The sequence below is a fragment of the Cuculus canorus genome, chromosome 11 (assembly GCF_017976375.1).
Source record: "Cuculus canorus isolate bCucCan1 chromosome 11, bCucCan1.pri, whole genome shotgun sequence".
NCBI lineage: Eukaryota > Metazoa > Chordata > Aves > Cuculiformes > Cuculidae > Cuculus > Cuculus canorus.
Window position 1 is genome coordinate 21,284,325 of NC_071411.1, and position 23,603 is coordinate 21,307,927.

General features: G+C 45.9%; 1 protein-coding gene across 1 annotated transcript in view; it reads left to right on the forward strand.

The window, feature by feature from the left end:
* The first annotated feature begins 11,405 nt into the window (after positions 1-11,405).
* The window catches only part of HDAC11 (histone deacetylase 11), a 30,102-nt gene continuing 17,904 nt past the window's right edge, over positions 11,406-23,603 (forward strand). Inside the window, exons 1-4 of the mRNA XM_054076920.1 lie at positions 11,406-11,455; positions 12,771-12,919; positions 16,042-16,142; positions 20,036-20,152. Of these exons, the coding sequence (XP_053932895.1) occupies positions 11,454-11,455; positions 12,771-12,919; positions 16,042-16,142; positions 20,036-20,152 (369 nt within the window). The 5' untranslated portion in view covers positions 11,406-11,453. The remainder of the gene's footprint in view (positions 11,456-12,770; positions 12,920-16,041; positions 16,143-20,035; positions 20,153-23,603) is intronic.

A 23,603-nucleotide genomic window follows, 5' to 3' on the forward strand; every position in this document is an offset into this window, starting at 1 on the left:
CGTTAATAATGCTAAATACACCAGTGGATAACTGAGGCCAGTTCACAAATAACTACTTGAAATGCCCTGGTTTAGGGACATACTTGAGGATTTCTGACACTGATATGTTTAAATTTTACTTCCATTAATGTTATGCATAAACAATTCTGTAATGCCAATCGCAGAGTGCCAGCCTCAGGCAACCCTTAAACAGCATGTTGTTAGTGAGCATCTTTGAAAAGTTTTGGTCCTAAGTCGGTTTTAGAAGCAAGGCTGATGCTGCTTTTAAGTGGGGAGAGCCCCAAAAAGTCCTGGTTCAGCCATACTCAGCTGTAGGAGTTTCTCACATAGATGTGGAGTTGGAAACTCTGAGGCTCTGCCGAGTTCTTCTTAGGGCATTTTGTCATAGAATCACAGAATGATTTGAGTTGAAAGGGACCTCAAAGCCCATCCAGTTCCACCTCCCACCTGACATGGGATCAGGGGCTCCAAGCCCCACCCAACCTGGCCTTGAACCCCTCCAGAGATGGGGCAGCCACCACTGCTCTGGGCAACCTGGGCCAGGGCCTCCCCACTCTCACAGAAAAACATTTCTCCCTAAAATCTCATCTCTGTCTCCCCTCCTGCAGCTGAAAACCATTTCCCCTCATCCTCTCCCTGCCCTCCTTGATCAAGAGCCCCTCCCCAGCTTTCCTGGAGCCCCTTTCAGTCCTGGAAGCTGCTCTAAGGTCTCCCTGAAGCCATCTATTTTTCAGGCTGAACAACCCCAACTCTCTCAACCTGTCCTTGTACGAGAGGTGCTCCAGCCCTTAGATCATCTCTGTGGCCTCCTCTGGACTCACTCCAACAGCTCCTTCCTGTGCTGAGGACACCAGAACTGCACTCAGGGCTCCAGGTGAGTTGTCACCAGAGTAGAGTAGAGGGGCAGAATCTGCTCCCTTGACGTGTTTGTTTCCCTCACGGGAGCCGTGTAACCCAGGGTGTATGGATTTTACAAAGATAAAAAAGACCACTAGCAAAGACCAGGATGACCCATCATAACTTACTCACGTTGAAATGAATCCTTGTAAGAAAGAAAGAATAGTTATGTTGGGAGAACAGCAAATAGTCCCATGAGTATCACTGATCAGACAAGGGGACTGAGTGGGCAGAAGTGGAAGCCTGTGATGAGCAGCAGGTCAGCAGGCAGGGAGCTGGTTTGCATTACCTGTTGTTTTATTGATTTTTTTCCAGCTTTTCTGGTGGTGAGGGAGGCAAGAAAAACCTCCACGCCCTGCTGCTGCTGCTTTAATCACCACACACCCCAAATCAAGATGCAATTAATGCAACAGTAGTACAAGAATTGGTGTAATCACTGCATCTAAATGAGAAGTGTGCTAATTGCTGGTCATTGACATACTTCAAGTGATGAGCAGCCTATTAGTCTTAGAAATGAGGGAGTTTTATTACTATCACGTCGAGTGATCAGACGGTCTTTGTCAAAATAACTTCCTGTAGAATAAAAATAAGGAACGAGCCGCTCTTTACACATTAAGGGGAGTTTTGCTGAGACAGTTGAAAAACATGGTTTTGTTTTCTCTGATTGTGTTAGTCAGATGGAAGATGATGAGGAAACAGATTCTTCATAAAATCATGGAATCATTAAGGTTGGAAAAGATTTCTATGCTCATCCAGTCCAGCACCAGCCTATAACCACCATGCCCACTAAACCAGGTCCCAAAGTGCCACGTCTACTTGTTGTGTACGTGCCACATGTACACATCTTTTGAACCCCTCCAGGGATGGAGACTCCACCACTGCCCTGAGCAGCCTCTGCCAGGGCTTCACCACTCCATCAGGAAAGGGATTTTTCCTAATATTCAATCTGAACCTCCCCTGGTGCAACTTGAGGCCATTTCCTCTCATCCTATCCCTTGTTCCTTGGGAGAAGAGCCCAGCACCCACCTCACCACGACCTCATTTGAGGAAGCTGCAGAGAGGTCTCCCTCCCCTCAGCCTCCTCCAGGCTAAACAGCCCCAGGTCCCTCAGCCACTCCCAGAACCCCTGGTCTCCAGACCCTTCCCCAGCTCCATTCCCTTCTCTGGACGCCCTCCAGCCCCTCAAGGCTCTTCTTGGAGTGAGTGACCCAAAACTGAACCCAGGATTCAAGGTGTGGCCTCACCAGTGCTGAGACCAGGGGGACGATCCCTTCCCTGCTCCTGCTGGCCACGCTATTGCTGATCCAAGCCAGGATGCTCTTGCCCTTCTTGCCCACCTGGGCCACTGCTGGCTCACATTCAGCCACTGTTGATGAGCATCCCCAGGTCCTTTTCCACCAGGCAGCTTTCCAGCCACTCTTCCCCAAGGCTGGAGCGTTGCATGGGGTTGTTGTGAGCCGGCACTGGGCCTGATTGAACCTCCTACACTTGGTCTCAGACTCTTCTGTGGAGACATATTGAAGGATCCCTGGCTTTGATACTTTATAAAAAACAAGTGTATCTTAAAACAGATTGCATTGGGGGCTCTAGGTCTGTCTTACTATATTTCCTATATATATATATTTCCTATAGGTTCCTATATTACTTCTACTATATCTTTTTGTATAAGCATACGCATCTTGGTTCTTCAGTAAGAATTCTTATTGCAATGCAACTAAGAAACATTATTTTGTTGTAAGGAAAATAAACACAAATCACATCCCAGATGTGGGAATGTGATGTGGCAATATTTGTCCCAACTAGATTTGGGGTAGATTCTGGCTGGCAGCTCCCCTGCCACCTGCCAGAGCAGCCTAGGGTCATGCTCTAGCTACGCCGAGCCAACGCAGGCTCTCCTTTGGCATGGTGGTGTCTGGCTGGTAGGGTTTATTTTCACTTCTTGGGTTTCTGGCTTCCTTAAGAGTTTGTCTCTTCCTTGGGTCCAAAGCAGAGCAAGTGCTTTTGCAGAGTCCCATCTACTCCTTTAATTTCTGTCAGCAGTACAGGCAATTCTGGATCAATGGTAATTAAAACAATTTGCTTAAAATGTTCCTTAAAGTGACTGAAAAATGGATTTTAAAATACCACTGGGAAGTTCCTTAGGGAATTTGATCATAGTGATCGACGGCTACAGGCTGTTTTGGGATCTGTCCTTGCCCATGGGTTGTGTCCATGGATGGTCTTTAAGGTCCCTTCCAACCCAAACTACTCGATGATTCTATGACTTGAAGGAGTGTTCTTTGCCCTTTAGGAATAAACACTGACTTACCTGTCACAGCACACATCCCCCTGCCCCAGCCCCCCGCGGTAATTCATGGTACCTAACATAGTCTGAGTGCCAATTGTCTGATAAGTCACCTCTCAGTTGTGCCTTGATATTTGAGAACAAATAAGATGTCCAATCTTATCCAGTCATTGCACACCTCGTGGTGCCAGTGAGGAATTTCATCAGAATGCCTGTGACTCTGAAGGAGAATTTCTGCATAGTTCTAAGCTCAGTACACCCACAGAGCCTGGAATGAGGTCAGGCTGGTTGCTGAGGGCTGCTGGTTCTTGACTGTGCTTCAGTGAACATGGGCAATATCTTCATCAATGACATAGTGAGATCGAGGGCACCCTCGGCAAGCTTGCAGATAACACCAAACTGAGTGGTACAGTTGCCACACCAGAAGGACGGGATGTCATCCAGAGGGACCTGGAGAAGTGGGCCTGTGTGAATCTCAGGAGGTTCAACAAGGCCAAGTGCAAGGTCCTACGCCTGGGTCAGGTAATCCACGGTTTCGGTACAAGCTGCGGGATGATGTGATTGAGAGCAGCCCTGCGGAAATGGACTTGAGGTGCTGGTTGATGAGAAGCTCAACATGAGCCGTCCTGTTCACAAAAGCTTGTGGTGATAGGATGAGGGGCAACGGGTATAAACTGGAGAGGGGCAGACTTAGACTGGACAGAAGGAGGAATTTCTTCACGATGAGAGTGGTGAGGCCCTGGCCCAGGTTGCCCAGGGAAGCTGTGGCTGCCCCATCCCTGGAGGTGTTCAAGGCCAGGTTGGATGGGCCTTGGGCAGCCTGAGCCAGTGGGAGGTGTCCCTGCCCATGGCAGGGGGGTTGGAAATGGGTGATCTTTAAGGTCTCTTCCAACCCATGAAAATAGTTGGTCTCTTCCAACTATTCTATGATTCTATAATATCCTTCAAGGTATCTTTTGAGGCATTGTTACAATGCAATTTATGAATCTAAAACTAGTAGAGAAATATGAAGATATTGCAAAGGGATAAGAGATTTGGAAATGTTTCGGGTATGGTTTGTGTCAGGATCATTTTTCCCATAAGCCAGACCACGCTTCTCCCACTGCACCCCCGACTTCTCTTGGGAAGTGTCCCTACTCTTGGCAAATACTAATTGTGCTACTGGGAGCAGAAAAATTCATGCTCCTGGTTATGTTTTACCTGCTTGGCTTTAATCTGTGACAAAGTAATAGTCAAATATAATCAACCTATCTATTTAAACTAGATTTGTACATTAACTCACCTTTTTAGGGAAGATTCTTTCAAGAGAGCTTGAGCTTCCATGTGGATTTGTTTTGTAGCATAAGCTTGAATGTCCTTTGTTTTTGTATAGGACCTGTTCTAAAGAGTGCTGTAATGCCCAGAAACATGTGAGGTGTGTATAAAGGACGTACCGATGATTCGCATCAATCTTTTCTCATGAGACTGTTTGGTTCCTTCCTAGACTTTATTCCTGTGGGAATTCTCCTATACACTTATATAAGTGTTAAGGAGATATAGAAGTTTATATATATCTTTAGAAATAGTCTGTAAAACTGCATTGCCCTCCCCAATTTGATGAAGTACTAATGCTAATTACTAGGAATTTGTGACAATTATTATATTTAAAATTGTAAGGATTGCTACCTCATTAATGGAAAAGGTGCTTGAGGCCACCAGAAACAAAAAAAATGTCCTGACACCTGAGAGTCAGCCTTTCCCTGGCAGTAAAAGGAATAGCACGCTTTTAAACATTTTTCCTATATTCCTTACATTTTTACCACCAGCTGAGTACCAGATGCCTGAATGTTTTCCTGTTGGATGTACTTGGAAAATACAGAGCAGAAATCTATGTTTTACTTCACCACTTTCTTGTGTATTATAAACAGACAAATATCACTAATAGGGCTGGGGAATGATCTGGAGCACAAACCTTAAGAGGAGCAGCTCAGCGCCCTGGGGCTGTTTAGCCTGGAGAAGAGGAGGCTGAGAGGAGACCTCAACACTGTCTGCAGCTCCTGGAAAATAGGTTGTAGTGAAGTGGGGATTGTTCTCTTCTCCCAAGTAAAAAGCGATAGGATGGGAGGGAATGGCCTCAAGCTGCACCAGCGGAGGTTTAGATTGGACGTGAGGAAACATTTCTTCACTGAAAGGCTTCTCAAGCACTGGAATGGCTGCCCAGGGCAGTGGTTGAGTCCCCATCCCCAGGGGGATTTAAAAGACGGGCAGACGAGGTGCTCAGAGATGGTTTAGTAGTGGACAGGTATGGTCGAACTCAATGATCTCAAAGGTGTTTTCCAACCAAATGATTCTATGATGCTCATATTATCAAAGCACTTAAAAATCAGAAGCGAGCAAATATCCACTAAACATGCTCAGTTGAACATGCTAATTATTATCAGCGTTTGTGTATCTGGTTGTTGTTAGGACTGAATTTTATGAAAACTGTACATGCTTAACACAACTCTGTTTATCTGGATAGATAAGAGCGTGCTAGACTCCAGGTTGTCTCTAATTGGCAATGGAAGTACAAAATTATATACCTTAATTACATTTATAAATATGTAGGAGAATGGATTCATTTGAGATACAAATCTGACGTAATAGAGAATGTGTTAATTAACTAAACCATGTTTCTCTCCTGTGCCCCTGGTCATCCAGTTAGGAGCTATCTGTGTCTCTGAAGGGACCCACAAAGGAATCACTTCTTTGAAAGCTTTCCTTGCTTCAGAAAACCCCTCAGTGTACCCACAGCAGTTTTCTCCATTTCAATACTGACTTGCAGAGGTTTGCATGAGAGCAAATCAAGTCCTGTGGCTTCCTGTGCTAGTCATCAGCTCAAGGTATTAAGCCAAGTCCCTCTAGTGACTTTGATAAGGCTGTTTAAAGCCTAGTTTGGAGAAACCCTTGCTGGAATTCATCTAATCTGAGTTCTGTTGTGGATGGGGCTGCCAGAGGACAACCCCAACATCCACACCGTGGGGATGAGGGTGTTGGCCAAAGGCTTCTGGAATATTGTCCATTTTGGCTCCATGACTGCTTCCCTGGGAGCAGTTCCAGTGCTCCACCACCCTCTGGGGGAAGCACCTTTTCCTAATGCCCAACCTAACTCTCCCTGGCCCATCTTCCTGCCATTCCCTCAGATCCTGTCATTGGTTGCAGGAGAGAAGAGCTCAGTACTGCTCCTCCTCCTCCCCTTGTGAGGAAGCTGCAGAGTGTGATGAAGTCTCCCCTCAGTCTCCTCGAGGCTAAACAGACCCAGTGACTTCAGCCGCTCCTCACACGGCTTCCTCTCTAAACCCTTCACCAACTCCATGATCTCCTCTGGATGCCCTCCAATAGCTTCAGATCCTTTTTATCCTGTGGTACCCAAACTGCCCCCAGTGCTCGAGGTGGGGCTGCACGGAAACATCACAGTTACCTTCCTCCTGCAAGGAGCTCCCTGGGAGGATGGAGACACGATCTGCATCAGCTTCAAGCTGGAGCCACATCATGAGAAGGTACTTCTCTTTGGAAGAAAGTCTGTCCTCCCTGAAGTGCTTTTTATGATTTTCAGCGTGAGATGAACGATCTCCTGGATGACAAAGAGCTCGTTAAACAGGCCAGACCTTGAGAGTTAATAGGTTGCTGGTTATTTATTATAACCATGATATGCCTGTGCTTTCAAGTATGCGGCAATTAATAAACTCCCTTCCCACAGGGCCCCAGCGTTATCCATAACATTGTCAAAACCTTTCAAGTTACACTTTGTCACAACAGCAGCAAAATGGCATAAGGAGAAAACATCTCCTTTGTCGTGGGAAAACAGAGCTATCACTTGAGGAATAAAATCACTGCGCTGCAGGACCTGGGTTGCAATTCATCTGTTTTCTTACTTTTATGGTGTATTTGGGGCTTAATTTCGAAGGATTTCAAGAAAATCAAGAGATGGCTGTGGGTTCTGTATGGTCTGTAACTATTTTCTGCCTGTTATGAGTGTGTGCTTTTATTGTAGAAGACCTAGGTCATCTTCTCAAGTTTATTGGTCACTTAAGCTTGTTGCCCTGCTTTTCAAGTTTCTGCACAGAAGACCGGAGCTCAGCAGAGATCTTAAAGGAAATATCTTTCAGCCAAGAGTACAGATTCAGCTATTTGGTGAATGTATATTAATTTAAAAGTTTATTATTTGTTTGAGTCTGATTTTTATTCTTTTAAAAATCAAAATATTTCATTTATTTGTATTTAAAAAACAATTTCAGGACAGGCTGAAATTTCTTTTTCAAATTTTGCTTTGTTTCAAATATTGCAGTGTTCTAAAAACATAAAGTGAATCCCAAATTTTCTTCAAAAAAATTGTTTTTGGAGTTACTACTGAACCAAAAATGTTGTTCATAGAATCAGAGAATGTCCTGAGTTGGAAGGGAACCACAAGGATCATCGAGTCCAGCACCTGTCCCTGCACAGGACAACCCCAACATTCAATCCAAAGAAAAGGGTTTTCAGGTATCAGTTTTATACCATTTGTAAACATTTTGGTGCCTCTTGGCAGAGACTGAGTCATTAATAAGTGTTGATTGGCCCTTCGCAAGGCCACTTATCATAGAATCATGGAATCATAGAATAATTTGGATTGGAAGAGACCTCAAAGCCCAACCAGTTCCACCGCCTACTATGGGCAGAGACACCTCCCGCTGGCTCAGGCTGCCCAAAGCCCCATCCAACCTGGCCTTGAACACCTCCAGGGATGGGGCAGACACAGCTTCCCTGGGCAACCTGGGCCAGGGCCTCACCACTCTCATGGTGATGAAATTCCTCCTTATGTCCAGTCTAAATCTGCCCCTCTCCAGTTTATACCCATTGGCCCTCATCCTATCACTCCCAGCCTTTGTGAACAGCCCCTCCCCAACTTTCTTGTAGCCCCTTCAGGTACTGGAAGGTCACTAGAAGGTTTCCTCAGAGCCTTCTCATCTCCAGGCTGAACAACCCCAACTCTCTCAGCCTGTCCTCGGATGGGAGGTGCTCCAGCCCTCAGATCATCCTTGTAGCCTCCTCTGGACCTGTTTCAACAGCTCCATCTCCTTCTTATGTTGAGGATTCCAGAACTGGACACAGTACTCCAGATGAGGTCTCCCAAGAGAGGAACAGAGGGGCAGAATCCCCTCCCTCCCTGCTGGCCACGCTGCTTTGGATGCAGCCCAGGACACGGTTGGTTTCTGGGCTGTGAGCACATGTTGCCGGCTCCTGCTGAGCTTCTCATCAACCAGCACCCCAAGTCCTTCTCCTCAGGGCTGCTCTCAGTCACACCATCCCCCATCCTGTACTGAAACCACAGATTGCCTCAGCCTTCCGCTTGTTCCGTAAGAAGCGGGCACCCGGCTGCTCCCCGTGCCTGTGCGGTGGGGAGCTCAGAACACGCTTTGGGAGCTTTTTTTTTTCTTTCTTTTTTTTTTTTTTTAATCTGAAGCAACTGTGAAGCCTCCGAGTCACCCCATGTGCCACTTCGTTGACAGACCACCACCCAATGTCTCTTTTGTACCAGCTGTGTTGTCTGTCGCCGGCTGCTCCTTTTACAAACCACTCTCTTTCACGAAAAAACAAGTTTATTTTGCCATTCGCAGGGCCTAATGAATCTATTACACCACACTGAGCTAACGCTGAGGGAAGTGCACGAAGGGTCAGAACAGAAAGAAATGGTAATTAAAAGATAGTGTCAAAGGTATAGAATGTTTCCATGGGATAACCACCTCCTACTGCCAAATAAATAGGAAAGTGAAGTCCAGGCATCCATCACAACTGAATGCCAAGCCAGCGTGTTTTAAGGAGACAGCCTTTTATCTGGAAGCTTCAGCTTATCAGCAGGAAAGGCCACGCTGTGTCCTTATCGCGGGTTTGACAGACATCGCTGCTGTGGATGGGCTGCTTTTGTAATGAGATTATCGATTGAACTGTAGGAATTGCAGCAGGATTATGGATTCAGCTGGACAAATCACACTGGGATTATCAGTTCATCTGTAGGAATCACTGTGGGATTATCAGTTCAGCCACATCAATTGTGGTGGGATTATCAGTTCATCTGTATGAATCACAGAAGAAGTATCAACTCAGGCGTACAAACTGTGGCAGAATTATCAATTCAGCCGTATGAATCGTGATGGGTTTATGGATGTAGCTGTACGAACAGTGATGGGATTATCGATTCCGCTTACAAATTGTGGTGAGAGTATTGATTAATCCGTAGGAATTGTGGTAGGAGTATTGATTCATCTGTAAGATTTGCAGCCCAATTACGGATTCAGCTCTATATTAAGGATAAATACAGTGTTGTGTTAAGAGTACAACCAGAACTAGTGTTGAGAAAGTAATCTTTATTACAATTATAAGAATACTGTTCTATTATGCATAGTCTTTTCCATGGCTGGTTTAAAGCCCGGTTCAGCTGAATCAACAGGTTGTGCACGAAATGTCAAACAGGTATTAGATTTAATGACAATCCCGGATTAAAAGGTTCACCTACTTTGAGTATAGGCATAGCTTGAATATAAATATTAGTTAGAACTGCTTGAGGTTTTCTTCAAAGAATAAATAGAAATGTCTCAAGAAGGAAGCTAAACGATTTTTGTGATTGGTGGAGAAACACAAAGCATCGCGTTTGAGGGAGACCCGAAAAGAGACAGCAGAGATGAATTATCAAGGTGGAACTGGGAGTGACTTCAGAGAAGAACAACGAACAACAGAGAACTAAGAGCTCATGGAAAAACACCAAAAATGTTCAATGACGAAAATATTTATCTACCTATTGTATAGTGTATATAAACACCTGATGGTTTTGTCGGGGCTTTGCAAATCGCTGAGGCCATGGCCCAACTCTGGGTTGTTAATAAAGAAGCCCAGAGTCCCCCCGGGCTGGTGAGAAATCCTTTGGCGCTGTACCAGTTGGGATGGGATTACGGATTCAGCTGAATCCAAGCGATTCTTTTTGCATCTATGGAAGCAAGATAAGTCAAGCACACATGGAAACTGGCTCTTCCCTTGAACCTTGTTAATTCTTCTTGCGTGCCTGAATTGAGGGCTGGTCCCAGGGAGATGGAGGGGAGCTCTGCCGCCCAGTGAGGACAGTGCTGCCTCACAGAACCACAGTCATTGAAGCTGGAAAAGATCTCTAAGCCCACCGGGTCCAACCAGCAGCCCAACCGCACTGTGCCAGCTACGCCGTGTCCCAAAGTTGCCCAATTTATACACTTTTTGAACCCCTCCAGGGATGGGAGACCCCACCCCTGCCCTGGGCAGCCGCTGCCAGGGCTTCACCGCTCTGTCAAGAGAGAAATGTTTCCTCGCACCCAATCTAAACCGCCCCGCCCGGGCACAACATTGTTCCTGATAGCCAATGTAAACCTCCCCTGGAGCAATTTAAGGCCATTCCCTCACACCCCACCCTGTTCCTTGGGAGCAGAGTCCCACACCTTCTGTAGCCCCGCCCCTTCTGCGACCCCACCCAGTCTATGACCACGTCCCTCCTGAGCCCCAACCTGCGGCCCCGCCCCCGCGGTGGCCCCGCCCATTCTTTGACCACTCACCTGCTGTGACCCCGCCCCTTCTCTAGCCCAAACCTTCTGTGGCTCCGCCCACTGCCGCGACCACCCCACCCGTGTCTCCGCCCCTTCCGTAGCACCGCCCACTTCGCTGACCGCGCCCATCCCCTAGTCCGTGACCCCGCCCCTTCGCACCACACGGCTTTGGCCCATGGCCCCGCCCACCTCATACCTCCTACTTGCCTCTGTGGCTCCGCCTCCTCATTGGCTCCGCCCCTTCCACATACATCCTCCTTGTGGCTCCACCCACTTATTTTTTACCCCGCCCACCTCTTGACCACGCCCCTTCCGTGCACCTGCCCCTTTTCCGTCGCCACCTGTGCTCTGATTCCGCCCATTCCGTGCCCACACCCATCCCGTGACTCCGCCCATCCTGTGGCCCCACCCCTTATGCTGCCTCACTCCTGTTGCTCCGCCCCTTCCATGCACCCGCCCACCCCATCGGGTGTCCCGGTGGCTCCGCCCCCCGTTTTTCCCCTCCGTGCCTCCGCCCCAACCCTCGTCCCCGTCCCGGCTCTGCTCTCTGTGACCCCGCCCCGCTGTGGCTCCCATTGGCCCCGGTCACACGGCTTCTCCCTCCCTGCACTCTCTTGGCCCCGCCCCCTCGCCCCCGCGCTCCCATTGGCCGCGCCCGTTGGCCCCGCCCCCTCCGCGTCTCCTCCGCGGGCGGTGCGGGCAGCGCGGGGATGTGAGTACGGGGGCCGGGAGCGCTGAGGGGAGGCAGCCGGGGGGTGGGGGGGGTTCGGCGGAGATCCCGGGGCGCGAGGTGGGGTGACCGGCGCCCCCCGCGCTGGGGTGTCCATCCTGGGGAGGAGAAGGGTCCGGGGAGACCGTGCAGCAGCTTCCAGTGCTGAAGAGGAGGCTTAACGTTGGTTCGTTTGGTTGGAATAGACCTTTGAGCTCATCCAGTGCCACCGCCGCTGCCCACCGCTGAGCTCCTCATCCGCCCACCTTAAACCGCTCCAGGGATGGCGGCTCCTCCGCGCCCTGGGCAGTTCCAGGGCCTGAGAACCCTGCAGTGAAGAAATGTTTCCTAATGTCCAATCTAAACCTCCCCTGGTGCACCTTGAGGCCATTCCCTCTCATCCGATTAGTTGTTACTTTGGAGAGAAGACCAGCACACACCTCACGGCAGTCTCCTTTCAGGCAGTTGGAGGCAGTGATGAGGTCTCCCCTCAGCCTCCTCTCCAGGCTGAACAACCCCAGGTCTCTCAGCTGCTCCTCATAAGGCTCCAGCCCCTTAGTCAGCCTTTTTAGCACAGCCTGTAGCAATAGGACAAGGAGTGATGGACTTTAACTAAAAGTGGAGAGATTTGGACAAAATCTTGGGAAGAAAAGGTTTGCTGTGAGAGTGAGGAGGCCGAGGCCCAGGCCCAGGTTGCCCAGAGCAGTGGTGGCTGCCTGGAGGCGTTCAAGGCCAGGATGGATGGGGCTTGGAGCCCCTGATCCGGAGGGAGGTGTCCCTGTGTAGGTACTGGATGGGCTTTCTAGTTTCTAGAAAACTGAGTTTAACAGCCAGCTGGATGAGACTCTCCTATGAGGACAGGCTGGGAAAGTTGAGGTTGTTCAGCTGGAGAAGCGCTCTGGGGAGACCTGAGAGCAGCTTCCAGTACTGAAAGGGGCTCCAGGAAAGCTGGGGAGGGGCTCTGGGTCAGGGAGAGCAGGGAGAGGATGAGGGAGAACGGTTTTCAGCTGAAAGAAGGGAAATTTCGATGAGATCTTAGGGAGAAATGTTTTGCTGTGAGGGTGGGGAGGCCCTGGCCCAGGCTGCCCAGAGTAGTCGTGGCTGCCCCATCCCTGGAGGGGTTCCAGGCCAGGTTGGATGGGGCTTTGGAGCCCCTGATCCAGTGGGAGGTGTCCCTGCCCATGGCAGAGGGTGGAACTGGATGGGCTTTGAGGTCCCTTCTAACCCAAACCATTTCAGGATTCTGTGATTTTACTGAAGAACATTCAATTTACTACTAGTTGCTGAGACGGTGACTTATTTGTGTTTGTTTTTTAAGGCCTCACCGGACAGCGCTGTATGAAGCCCCTCCATCAGCATGCTGGCCGATTGTATATTCCCCCGACTACAACATCACCTTCATGGGGCTTGAGAAACTACATCCATTCGATGCAGGGAAATGGGGAAAAGTAATCGAATTTTTGAAAGGTAAAGTGGCAGAAGGTTCCTCCTAGACCAACATTTGCCCAAAAGCTAACGCGATTTATGTAGTTAGTGCAGACTTCTGTTAATAATTGCCAATATAATAGTGACTGTATGTCCTCTTTGCTCACTGTGTAGATTTAAGCTATGCTCTTTAATCACATTTGGAGTGCTTTAGTATGCTTATATATTTGCAGACTTAAATCTCAGCTGACTAAATTGATTGTAGGATTTTGGAGGCAGGCTGAATGCCTTGTAGTACATTGTGTTGTCTTGTAGATCAAGTATTTAAAAGAAGAACTTGTACTGTTAGAGCGAACATCCTCCATGAAGGCTTTTTAATACAAAGGTTTGTTTTTCTGTCCTTTGAAAATGCATTTTCTAGCGCACTCCACTAAATAATGCTGAATTTTGGTTTCGTCTTAGTCACAGCATCTGTGCAGGGTGAAACTTATTAAAAGTGGTTGCAAATTTGGGCTCGTTAAGTGATTTGCTCTCCCCAGAGCAGTGAATAATACTGGCAGCAATAACAGTGTTGGTTCATTGCAGTCTGGCTGAGAGCTTTAGTAGGCAGAATAAACAGGAGGAAGGAGAGGTATGAGCACAGCAATGTCAGACCATCGTAATGCATTTGTGGCCTTTACAGTTTGAATGAAAGGGTGAACAGAATTTCATTGCTTGGCCTTTACAAGGAATGTTCATGTGGGATATTTGGGAACTGTTTCCACCTCTGAAGTGAGCACCAGCATCTTGGCCTCCAGTCTAGCCCAAGGTGGGTGCAGAATGCTAGAGCCTTGTGGATGGCTTTTGGTGTGCAACAGATGTTTAATGACTCAAGCACTTTCTTCCAGTTCTGATTGATGTATCAGAACAATATTTCCTTTAAGTTTCCTCTTGAGGATGGTTGATGTTTGCACTCCCTGTTTCTTCTTTCTTTTGAGGACCAAGCCTGGACCTAAAATAGAACATGGACTTTGTTTTCGTAGCTACGAATGGAAAATCCTTCCTGTGTAAGCTGCAAGCTTATAAATGATTTTTCCTGTATACAGCTTCCTATAGCCTTGTGCTTCCACCGCTTTACATCTGGTGTAGCAAGAACTAGGATGTTCCTTGGGGCTGATGAAACCTCGGGTGTTCATGGCCAGCTTGCTGTGGGGTGCAGCTTGGTCATTTGACTGCAGGCAGTCTGCTGGCCAGCAGTGCCTTGCAGGCTGAAAGATAAATGCAGCTTGTATAACTCTGTTCTTTATCAAGCCCAGGATATTATTCTGATAACGTTTGGAAGAGTTTTGAGGCACCTCTGGTGGCAGGCAGAATTTGTGGTGCTCATTATTGCTCTTTAAACAACTTGGAAGGCATAGGCAGAAATACGTAAGGAAACAGAAATGTAAGAACCAAGGTTAGGATCAGGGCCTACCTAAAATCTTAGGAAATAGAAATGTAAGAACCAAGGCTAGGATCTTAGCATCACTTCATCTAAAGTTAGAGCTTGCTCATCAAGTTAACAAAAGGCTTTTTTTCTTGCCAAGACAAAGGTTGTCCCAGAGCCATTCTGTGGTCCTAATGGCTCTTTCAGCTGATGATCTTCTGCAGGTGAGTGTTGCCCTGCTGACTTTAGGCAGCCTTGCATTCCTTTAATTGAGGGTAAAGGAATTATAAGGCTCCATTTAGTAGCTGAGTTTTGGATCTTCCCTCTACAACCTCAAATACTGAAGTCTTGGCTTCCATGAGTGTTTTCTTAATTAATTAAACCTTTGTCTTTCTGCTCCTTCTCTGTGTACTGTCTTTTAACTGGATGATCTTTAAGGTCCCTTCCAATGCAAACCGTTCTATGATTCTTTTCAGTTGGAAGTATCCACTCTTTACTCTGTCTTTCACAGAAAATGAGCTTTCCCAATCTTTTTGGTCTCCTTGCTTTCTAAAGGAGAAAGAAGCCATGAGATGCTCCAGGCGGTCCTGGTTTTCTCTGGCTCTGAAGCAGCTCCTGGCAACTCTTGCCTTATGCTGTTCCCTACCATCTTCTCTACTGTCTTGTGAAGAATCACTGGGGAAAATCTCTCTGCACTTACCTTCTCCTTCCTCAAGAATGAAGCTGTTAGCAGTTCAGCTTTCTGTCTGACACCAGCAAATGAATGAAACCTTTCTCCTCAGGAGGAACAGAAGCTTGCCAACACCAATATTGTTACAGGTGGTGTTCTTGCATACCATTTCAGAACAAAATCGCCCACCTTTGTGAGCTGTTTTCTTCCTCCTCGACGTACGAAGTTGTGGAAGAGGTTCAGTCTGTGGAGGCTGCAGCCGTGCAGCAGTTGCAGATCTGAGTTTCTCTGGGAGGGTCAGAATGATGTCTTATGTTTGTGTTTGTAGTGATCCTGTGCAAAGCAGCATTGTTTTCTGCGCTGCTTGGCTGTTTCATCTGACCCCAATGAGCTTTCTGGCAAGTACCTCCAGATGTGGGCATCCAGATGTGTTGGCTTTGATCACCTCCTGAAATCCTGGAGTGTTGTTTTGTAACTGGCTCTTATAAAACCAGGTTTTGACTTAAGCTCACTTTTGGTCTCTGCGAGGCAGAATTAATAGCTGGTCATTGGTATTTCTTGAAGTTAAAAGGAGGTAATACCCCGAGTGGAAGAGTTCACTTCTGTGAACATTCGAGCAATTATGTTTTGAAATTCAATTTTTCTTTTGTTCTCCTCTGATTTAGGCAATTAAGTGCTAATATCAGCTGTTCTCATTAAAGAATGGTGACTATTTGATGGTAGGAGCACCAGGCTTTCCCTGGTATGACTAGGCCTGGGCTGTGAGGAGTCTTGTGATGCTTTTATGCCTGCCTGTCCTGTCATCACTCATCTTTCCTTTCCATTTAAATAAGAAGTTACAGTGATTAGACTCCAAAAGCTTCCTTAAACAATATTTATCACATGTGCACTACCTTAGTAGCTTACATGGACAGAGGATATGCATTTGGAAAGCTGTAAACACTGAATAAACGAAAGCTGTCGCAGTGATTTTCATTACAGATGAAGTTATTGCAGCAAGGTCCAAGTGTTAACATTGTTGGGCAGGGTGGAATGTGGGACGTTGAGCGATGGTATACAATGCCAATTGTTATTTCTCTCCTGTTTCAGAAGAAAAACTAATTGCAGATGACTTGATTGTGCAGGCACGGGAAGCTACTGATGAAGATCTGTTGGTTGTTCACACGAGGCGCTACCTTAATAAATTAAAGGTGCTGTACTCATTAATGCGTTTTTTGAGCAAACTGTCTAGAATTAGTGTCAAAGGCAACAGATACCTTACTAGATTTGTTATAAAGTCAACTTCTGCAGATTCCAGAATGGTATATTTTAACAACATTGATAGAATTGCAGTGGGAGGTGTCCCTGCCCATGGCAAGGGGTTGGAACTGGATGATGTTTAAGGTCCCTTCTAACCCAAACCATTACACGATTTTATGATTGTCATTGAGAATATGGAAAGAAAAACATGAGAATAGTTGGGAATTCATACTATAGAAGGATGGAGGGGAGAGAGGGTCTATCATATTATATAGGTGACCTGAAATGACATTTTAATGAACCTAAGCAAAATTTTAACATTTGAGACGTAAATAATATTCTCCATAGTACCAAGGGTTTATTCTTCAAAAGTGTAAGTTTTGATTTGCTCTGGTTTTATAAAATAACACCTCTGAAATTGAAAATACATTGGAGAGCACTACAATGCAGTAGTAGTGTACAATACTTGATTGAATGGTTTTTGATGCAAGAATTGCTTCCTGGGTTTGGGCTTTATGGAAGAGCTCTTCTTCTCTTCAGAGAGCCTCTGTGCAGGGGTTTTGCTGTCAGTCTGTTGTGGGGGAAGTCCTGGCTTCATACTTAGTCTGTGCCTGTGTCGGTGGCGTATGGAGAGAGTCGAAAGATCAATGTGGGGGCATAACCTTGCATGTTATCTATGTGTAAAGGTTTCCAATCGCAGCTCATACAGGGTTACATATTAACAGGGGATAAAAAGCACTCATTGGGTATTTCTAAATGAAACGTCCAGTTGTTAAATGTTAATGAGCTCTCCGTTTCAAAATGCATGCAGTCATCTGCCGGTGGCATTGGGTAGCAGATGAATGCAGGTAGAATTGCTTTTATTTTGCAACTCTACTTGGAGGGCAGAGAAGGGTTTTGTACAAGAATCTTCCATTTCATAATTCAAAAGAAGTTATTTTGAGTCATCTTTGCCCTTCCACGGTGAAAGAGTCCTTGTATTTCCATTTCTGGAATGTTTTCTTTTTCTGTATAAGGGATCTATTGTTTGTGTGAGCTTTTTTCACTCTCTGAGTTCTCTTAGTTTCTTCATTCTGTGCTATAAAGCTACATGCAATTTCATACATCATTAGATTTGATCTTATTGCAGCTATTCTTGATACTGAGCTGTTAATTCCATAGAACCACCCACCTTCTTTTTCTGAATCACTGCTTTGTAGCAGGGTGTAATGTGCAGAGCTTGGTGTGAAATACTGTAATAATATTTTTAGTCCCTACAGGACGGCTTCCCAGGGAGTTGTCTGTAGAACTTGAGTGTTGGTGTTCAGGAGCAGCAGTGCCGCGTGCGCTTGGATGGGATTAATTGTGGGTCTCCCATTCCCCTTTTCTTGAGAGAATATCTCCTGCAGCTGCAGAAACTGGAAGATGTTGTATTGGCCATGCTGGCAAATCCCTGCCAAACAGAAAAGATTAAAGCACTTATTTCAAACGAAAACCAATGTGGCTAGACATGAAAAGGCCCCGGGTATCCTCTCTGGAGCACAAGTCTTATGAGAAGCAGCTGAGGGAACTGGGACTGTTTAGCCTGGAGAAGAGGAGGCTGAGGGGAGACCTCATCGCTCTCTGCAATTACCTGAAAGGAGGTTGTGGTGAGGTGGGTGCTGGGCTCTTCTCCCAAGTAACAAGGGATGGGATGAGCGGAAATGGCCTCAGGTTGGGCCAGGAAAGGTTTAGATTGGATAGTAGGAAAAATTTCATTACGGAAAGAGTGGTGAAGCCCTCGCAGAGGCTGCCCAGGGCAGTGGGGGAGTCTCTATCCCTGGAGGTGTCCAAAAAGCCTGTGGCTGTGGCACTTTGGGACATGGTTTAGTAGGCAAGGTGAGGCTGGGCCGATGGTTCGATTGGATGAGCTTAGAGGTCTTTTCCAACCATAATGATTCCATTATTCTGTGAAATACAGATCTACTAATAAAAGGCTTGGCTTTTACATGCAGTCATCTTGGTGGGCTACAGGGGTGCTTGTGTTTTTGGGAATGCCTAGGTTTTTTAAAATAATGGGTCACTTGAGTTTTCCTCATTTAAAATTTGGGCATGGATTTGGTAGGAAATTGGGGCCTACAAGAAAGCTGGGGAGGGGCTGTTCACAAAGGCTTGTAGTGATAGGATGAGGGACAATGGGTATAAACTGGAGAGGAGTGGATTTAGACTAGATATTAGGAAGAATTTCTTCACCATGAGAGTGGTGAGGCCCTGGCCCAGATTGCCCAGGGAAGTTGTGGCTGCCCCATCCCTGGAGGTGTTCAAGGCCAGGTTGGATGGGCCTTGGGCAGCCTGAGCCAGTGGGAGGTGTCCCTGCCCATGGCAGGGGTTGGAACTGGATGGGCTTTAAGGTCCCTTCCAATCCAAACTGTTCTATGATTCTGTGAAATTCCATATGCTTGCAAGAAGAGGTGGTGGTGTTTGGTGTCTTAGCAGCAGCTAAGGAAGCTGCGTGGGGTTTGGTTGAAGAGAAACATAATGATGTGCCCAAAGGAGAGTAAACAGTACCGGAAACCCCTTCTGCGTTGGAAGGAAGGGTCTTGCTGTTACCCTGCTTCAGGTTACACGACTGGTTCTTGCAACGGAGTTTGGCGTGTTGAATTGAGGTGATTCCCCATTGTTTTTTTCTTTAAAGAATTTAGATCTATAAGGTAGTCACTGGATATCAGAGAAATTGCTTGCAGTACTTTTCCACTTATTGCCTTTTTTCTAGTATTATATCAAATAGCGGATTTCCTGCACGTCAGCATTTGGAACTTCTGGAAGAAGATGGGCAATGAGGTTAAAGCTACTTTTAGACGATGCAAGTCTATCACTTTGACCACTTCTGTATGTGAAGGTTTTTATAAGCCAGTTGTGTCCTGGGCTGCATCCAAAGCAGAGGGACTAGAAGGGCGAGAGAGGGGATTCTGCTCCTCTGCTCTGCTCTGGTGACAACTCAGCTGAGGCCTTGTGTCCAGTTCTGGAGTCCTCAGCACAGGAAGGATGTTGGAGCGAGGCCAGAAGAGGCCTGCCCATGGGAGGGGGGTTGGATCTGGATGGGCTTTGAGGTCCCTTCCAGCCTGAACCATTCCATGATTCTGTGATTCTTGCTTGGGACTTACAGTTTGAAACATCTTCAGGAGTGTTATCGCTGGTAGCAGTGTTCATAGAATTTCTTTGAAGTCATCTATATGTGTTTGCAAAAAAAGCATTTGCATTTTGCAAATATTTTGTGTTCTAACCTTCAAATTATATTCTTGATGATGACTTTTTAACAAAACATTTTGTTGAAATGTTTTCCAGAAGTGTTTAATATGCTAAATAAATTTTAGTCCGTTCTCCATACTAAAATTTGCACGGCGTGTTCCCTCAAGTATTTGAACTTCTTAGTTGAGTTGTCTGTTTGTTTTTCCTTTCCCCTTGGTACATCCTTTTGACTTGACACAAGAAAAGATATTTTGGGTTTGAACAATATATCAGGTGTAGCTTGCTGTTAATCCTGCTGAAGGACATTTACAGCTTTTCCTCCCAAGCCCAGGCACGTTGGATTTTCTGAAATACCAACTTGTAGAAAAAATGCTGATTTGTTCCCGTTTGATACTAAAATCTGACAAACCCAGTGATGAGGGTTGAAAGTGGCGATTCTCATAGTTAACAGTCGAAGGACAAATGTATTTGGATGTTACTAATAAGGACTGTTGTGGTCACCTCCATCTATAAGTATTCATCTTTCTAAGGACCTGTGAGCTCTTTTTCAGTAAATGGCAACTGATGAGACACCTAAATTGCATCATTAAGACAGGCTACATTAATGGGAACTATTTTTTTTTTTTTATCCCTGTAGTGGTCATTTGTTGTGGCTACGATCACCGAAATACCACCGGTTGCCTTTCTTCCCAATTTCGTTGTTCAGAGAAGAGTCTTGAAACCTCTTCGAACTCAGACAGGAGGAACCATAATGGTAAGTACTTATATTGTATTGAAACTTGTTAATCAAAACAACAGCTCTTAATCAGGGAGTGCAGGGAAAGGACGAGAATGGTTTTCAGCTGCAAGAGGGGAGATTGAGATGAGATCTCAGGGAGAAATGTTTTGCTGTGAGGGTGGGGCGGCCCTGGAACAGATTGCCCAGAGCAGTGGTGGCTGCCCCATCCCTGGAGGTCTTCCAAGGCCAGGTTGGATGGGGCTTGGAGCCCCTGATCCAGTGGGAGGTGTCCTTGCCCATGGCAGGGGTGGAACTGATTGAGCTTTGAGGTCTCTTCCAGTCCAAACCATTCTGTGATTCCATGATTTGAAAACACTGTAAACTTGAGTTGCCATGTCATGTACAACTTGAAGGCCTGAGCCCTAGAGGTGGGTAGAGGGAAGGAACTTAGCATACAGTCCTAACTGTGAGCACCAGAGTTTGCTGCTTTTAGCAGCTGCCGAGGTGAAAGCCATACCCGATTTCACAGTCCATGATTTTCTGAAGCAGAAGAAACAGCAAGGGGCAGCGCAGACATGTGCTAAGAGACACGGAGGATGTATGGAAAATACAGAAAGTGAATTAGTTTTGGACAGCATTCAAATACAGGCAAATTCTAGGGAGGGAGGTTTCAAAACTGGTGATATAGAAGGTGTTTTTAAAGCACGTTTGCCAAACAGCCTTGGTACTGCATGGGGAAAGATGCATGATTTGGTTGCTCTTGAGACTTGGTAAGGGTTATATATAAAAGCTATATCGGCTTTGCTCATTTTAATGATTGAAGTGAATTTATCTACTTTTTCCTATTGTAAATAGTACATAAGAAGCTCAGGTGAACTCAAGAGAGAAGCAGCTTGTTTCACCTTAAGAGAATAGTTTCCTAATTAGTTAACTGATTGCACTGGTCACAGCTGTAGAATTGTGCCAGACATTGAATTCTGCTGGAGAATTGCCATCAGAGATGCTGAGGAAGTAGAAAGAAAGACAACAGTTGATAGCTGGAGCCAAGAATGAGTTATGTAAACCATGCAGAGGGGAAATGATGCCTTCATAATTGTAAACCAGTAACTAATGGAACCTTTCCTGCCCTTTTTATGATTCCTTGCCATATCAGAGCGAGAGTTCAGGAGCTGTACAGCACAGTGCTGCAACAGGGGGTGACAGTCCCGAGCTCTCTTTACAGGCACAGTTACATAAATGTGAGGCATTTCCTATCTGAAATCATTAATGTTATAGTACCGATAGATCTTTGCTGTGTTTCAGCTACTCTTTCTGAAGGCAGCTGTTGCAGTGGGTGCACTGTAAGGACAGAATCCCATATTGCTTTTTCTCTATTTGAAGCCAGTTATTGAAGAACACTTTTCTGTACATTGACAAACCTTTTAGATTACTCTGTGCCAGATATGAGAATATGATTTATTATAGCTAGAGATATTAAAGGGGAGCGAGTTTGGGAAGCTGTAAATGAATGATGAAGTAAAGGCATTATTTTCAGAAACAGGCTGGTAGGTCGCTACCCGTTTCTGTCAACAAGAGCGTAGGTACTTGGTCATCTGCACTGGGATCGAGGTTTCTTATTTTTAAATGCTTACCGTTGTGAATGTGTCAAGAATCCGTTAAAGACATAAATAAAATAGAGTTCTTCTATGACTGTTGCATAAAAAGCAGTGCAGTACGCTTTTCAGAAACAGTGGGAGAGGTTGAATCTGTGTGAGTCTGACTGATGAGAATAATGTGAATGAGCCCAAAAGTTTGGTGGAGTGCTTCTCCAAGTGTTCATTAATGTTGTGGGGCCAATACTAGATTAACTGTTGCTACTTCACAGGCTACACAGGGCAATGATTGAGTCCTCATCCCTGGAGGGATTTAAAAGATGGGCAGAGAAGATGCTCAGGGATATGGTTTAGCAGTGGACAGGTACGGTTGGACTCAGTGATCTCAAAGGTCTTTTCCAATCAAGCAATTCTGTGATTCTGTGCTATCATTTGTGCGTAGAAGTGGTTCTGGGCACCGTTGTGTTTCACCTGTCTTGGATTTCACAGTGTGAAATGAAAGAGGAGAGCCAGTTGTTAGCAGATTTTAAGGCAAGATGAAATGCCTGCTTTTCTGTTGTATTTACTTTTTTAATGAGAGAACTGCTCAGCCTGAGACCTGACTAGAAAAAAAACCCACCAATTTCTTTTGATATTTCATTCCTCTGTTGTGAGATCTGTGTCCCATCCAGCTGCTGGGTTTCCAAGTGTGTGTGTAAAAGTAACTCCCTGCCAGTTGCTTTTAGTTACTAAAAGGTAAGAAAGGAAAAGAATGAACTGGACAACTTGAAACTGGGCTTAAACAACTCCTGTTAAGATTCAGCAACATCTTTTAACAGTGCTGTTTGTTTTCGGGGTGTCCTCTTAACTTTGTCATGGCCCAAAGACTGGTCAGAGATATTTAAACATCTGGGGCTCTTCAAAAAGTTCCAATCCTATCATCATGTTTGAGCTGTGTTGCCAACTGGTACATTTTAATATCTCTAACGGGGAATGCGGAATTTGGGTAATGTAGCTCTTGTGGTGCTTTGAGGTGCTTGGAGTAATTGAAAACGTGTTGACATCCATATGGATGTGCTCAGTAAAATCTCGTTTTCCATTTCCTTATCCTACTTCAATTCTTTTGTGTTGCTCTGTCTTCTTGGATGTACTTGTTCTTTAAAGTCAAAGAATAGTCAGGTAAGGAATGTGAGGAAGTGCTGGTACAGTGAAGCCGTGTCTGATGCTTTTGTTGAAGCTTGAAAGTCTGCATAAGCAGGAGAAAACCAGATCAACAACTGGAAAATGTTAAACCAGCCTTTAAAGACAATTGAAGTCTGAGTTTGGGAAGAATGTGCTGGATTCTGGATAAACCTTCAGACTAACAGGATTATGGTGATAGGCTCGCTAACAAAAAGTGCTGCCACCTTCAGTAGGTGTGAACTGGCAAAAAGGGAGGTGATCCAAGTGAAACCCAGCACATTTCCCTCATGTGAACCTGCATAAACCACCTGGAATGTTATCTCCTGGCAGTTTCCCTGCAGGAGCTAGGGGTGGCCCCAAACGGATTTTACTGATACCCGTGTAGTGATCTTGCTTTCAGAGAACTGCTGGGAAGTTTGGAGTAGCTTGGCTTTTTTGTTTGAAGGCTTTAAAATATCCAAGAGTCATGGCTGCCCCATCCCTGGAGGCATTCAAGGCCAGGTTGGATGGGGCTTGGAGCCCCTGATCCAGTGGGAGGTGTCCCTGCCCGTGGCAGGGGCTGGAACTGGATGGGCTTTAAGGTCCCTTCCAAACTAAACTGTTCCATGATTCTGTTATAGACTGGGTAATGGTAGACAGAAAGAAATCTGATATGATGTTGTTTGTATAGTTCTGTGTGCTTGAGCATTTTTTATTGTCACTCACAGACAAAGAAATAGCTCCGTTCTGTCTTT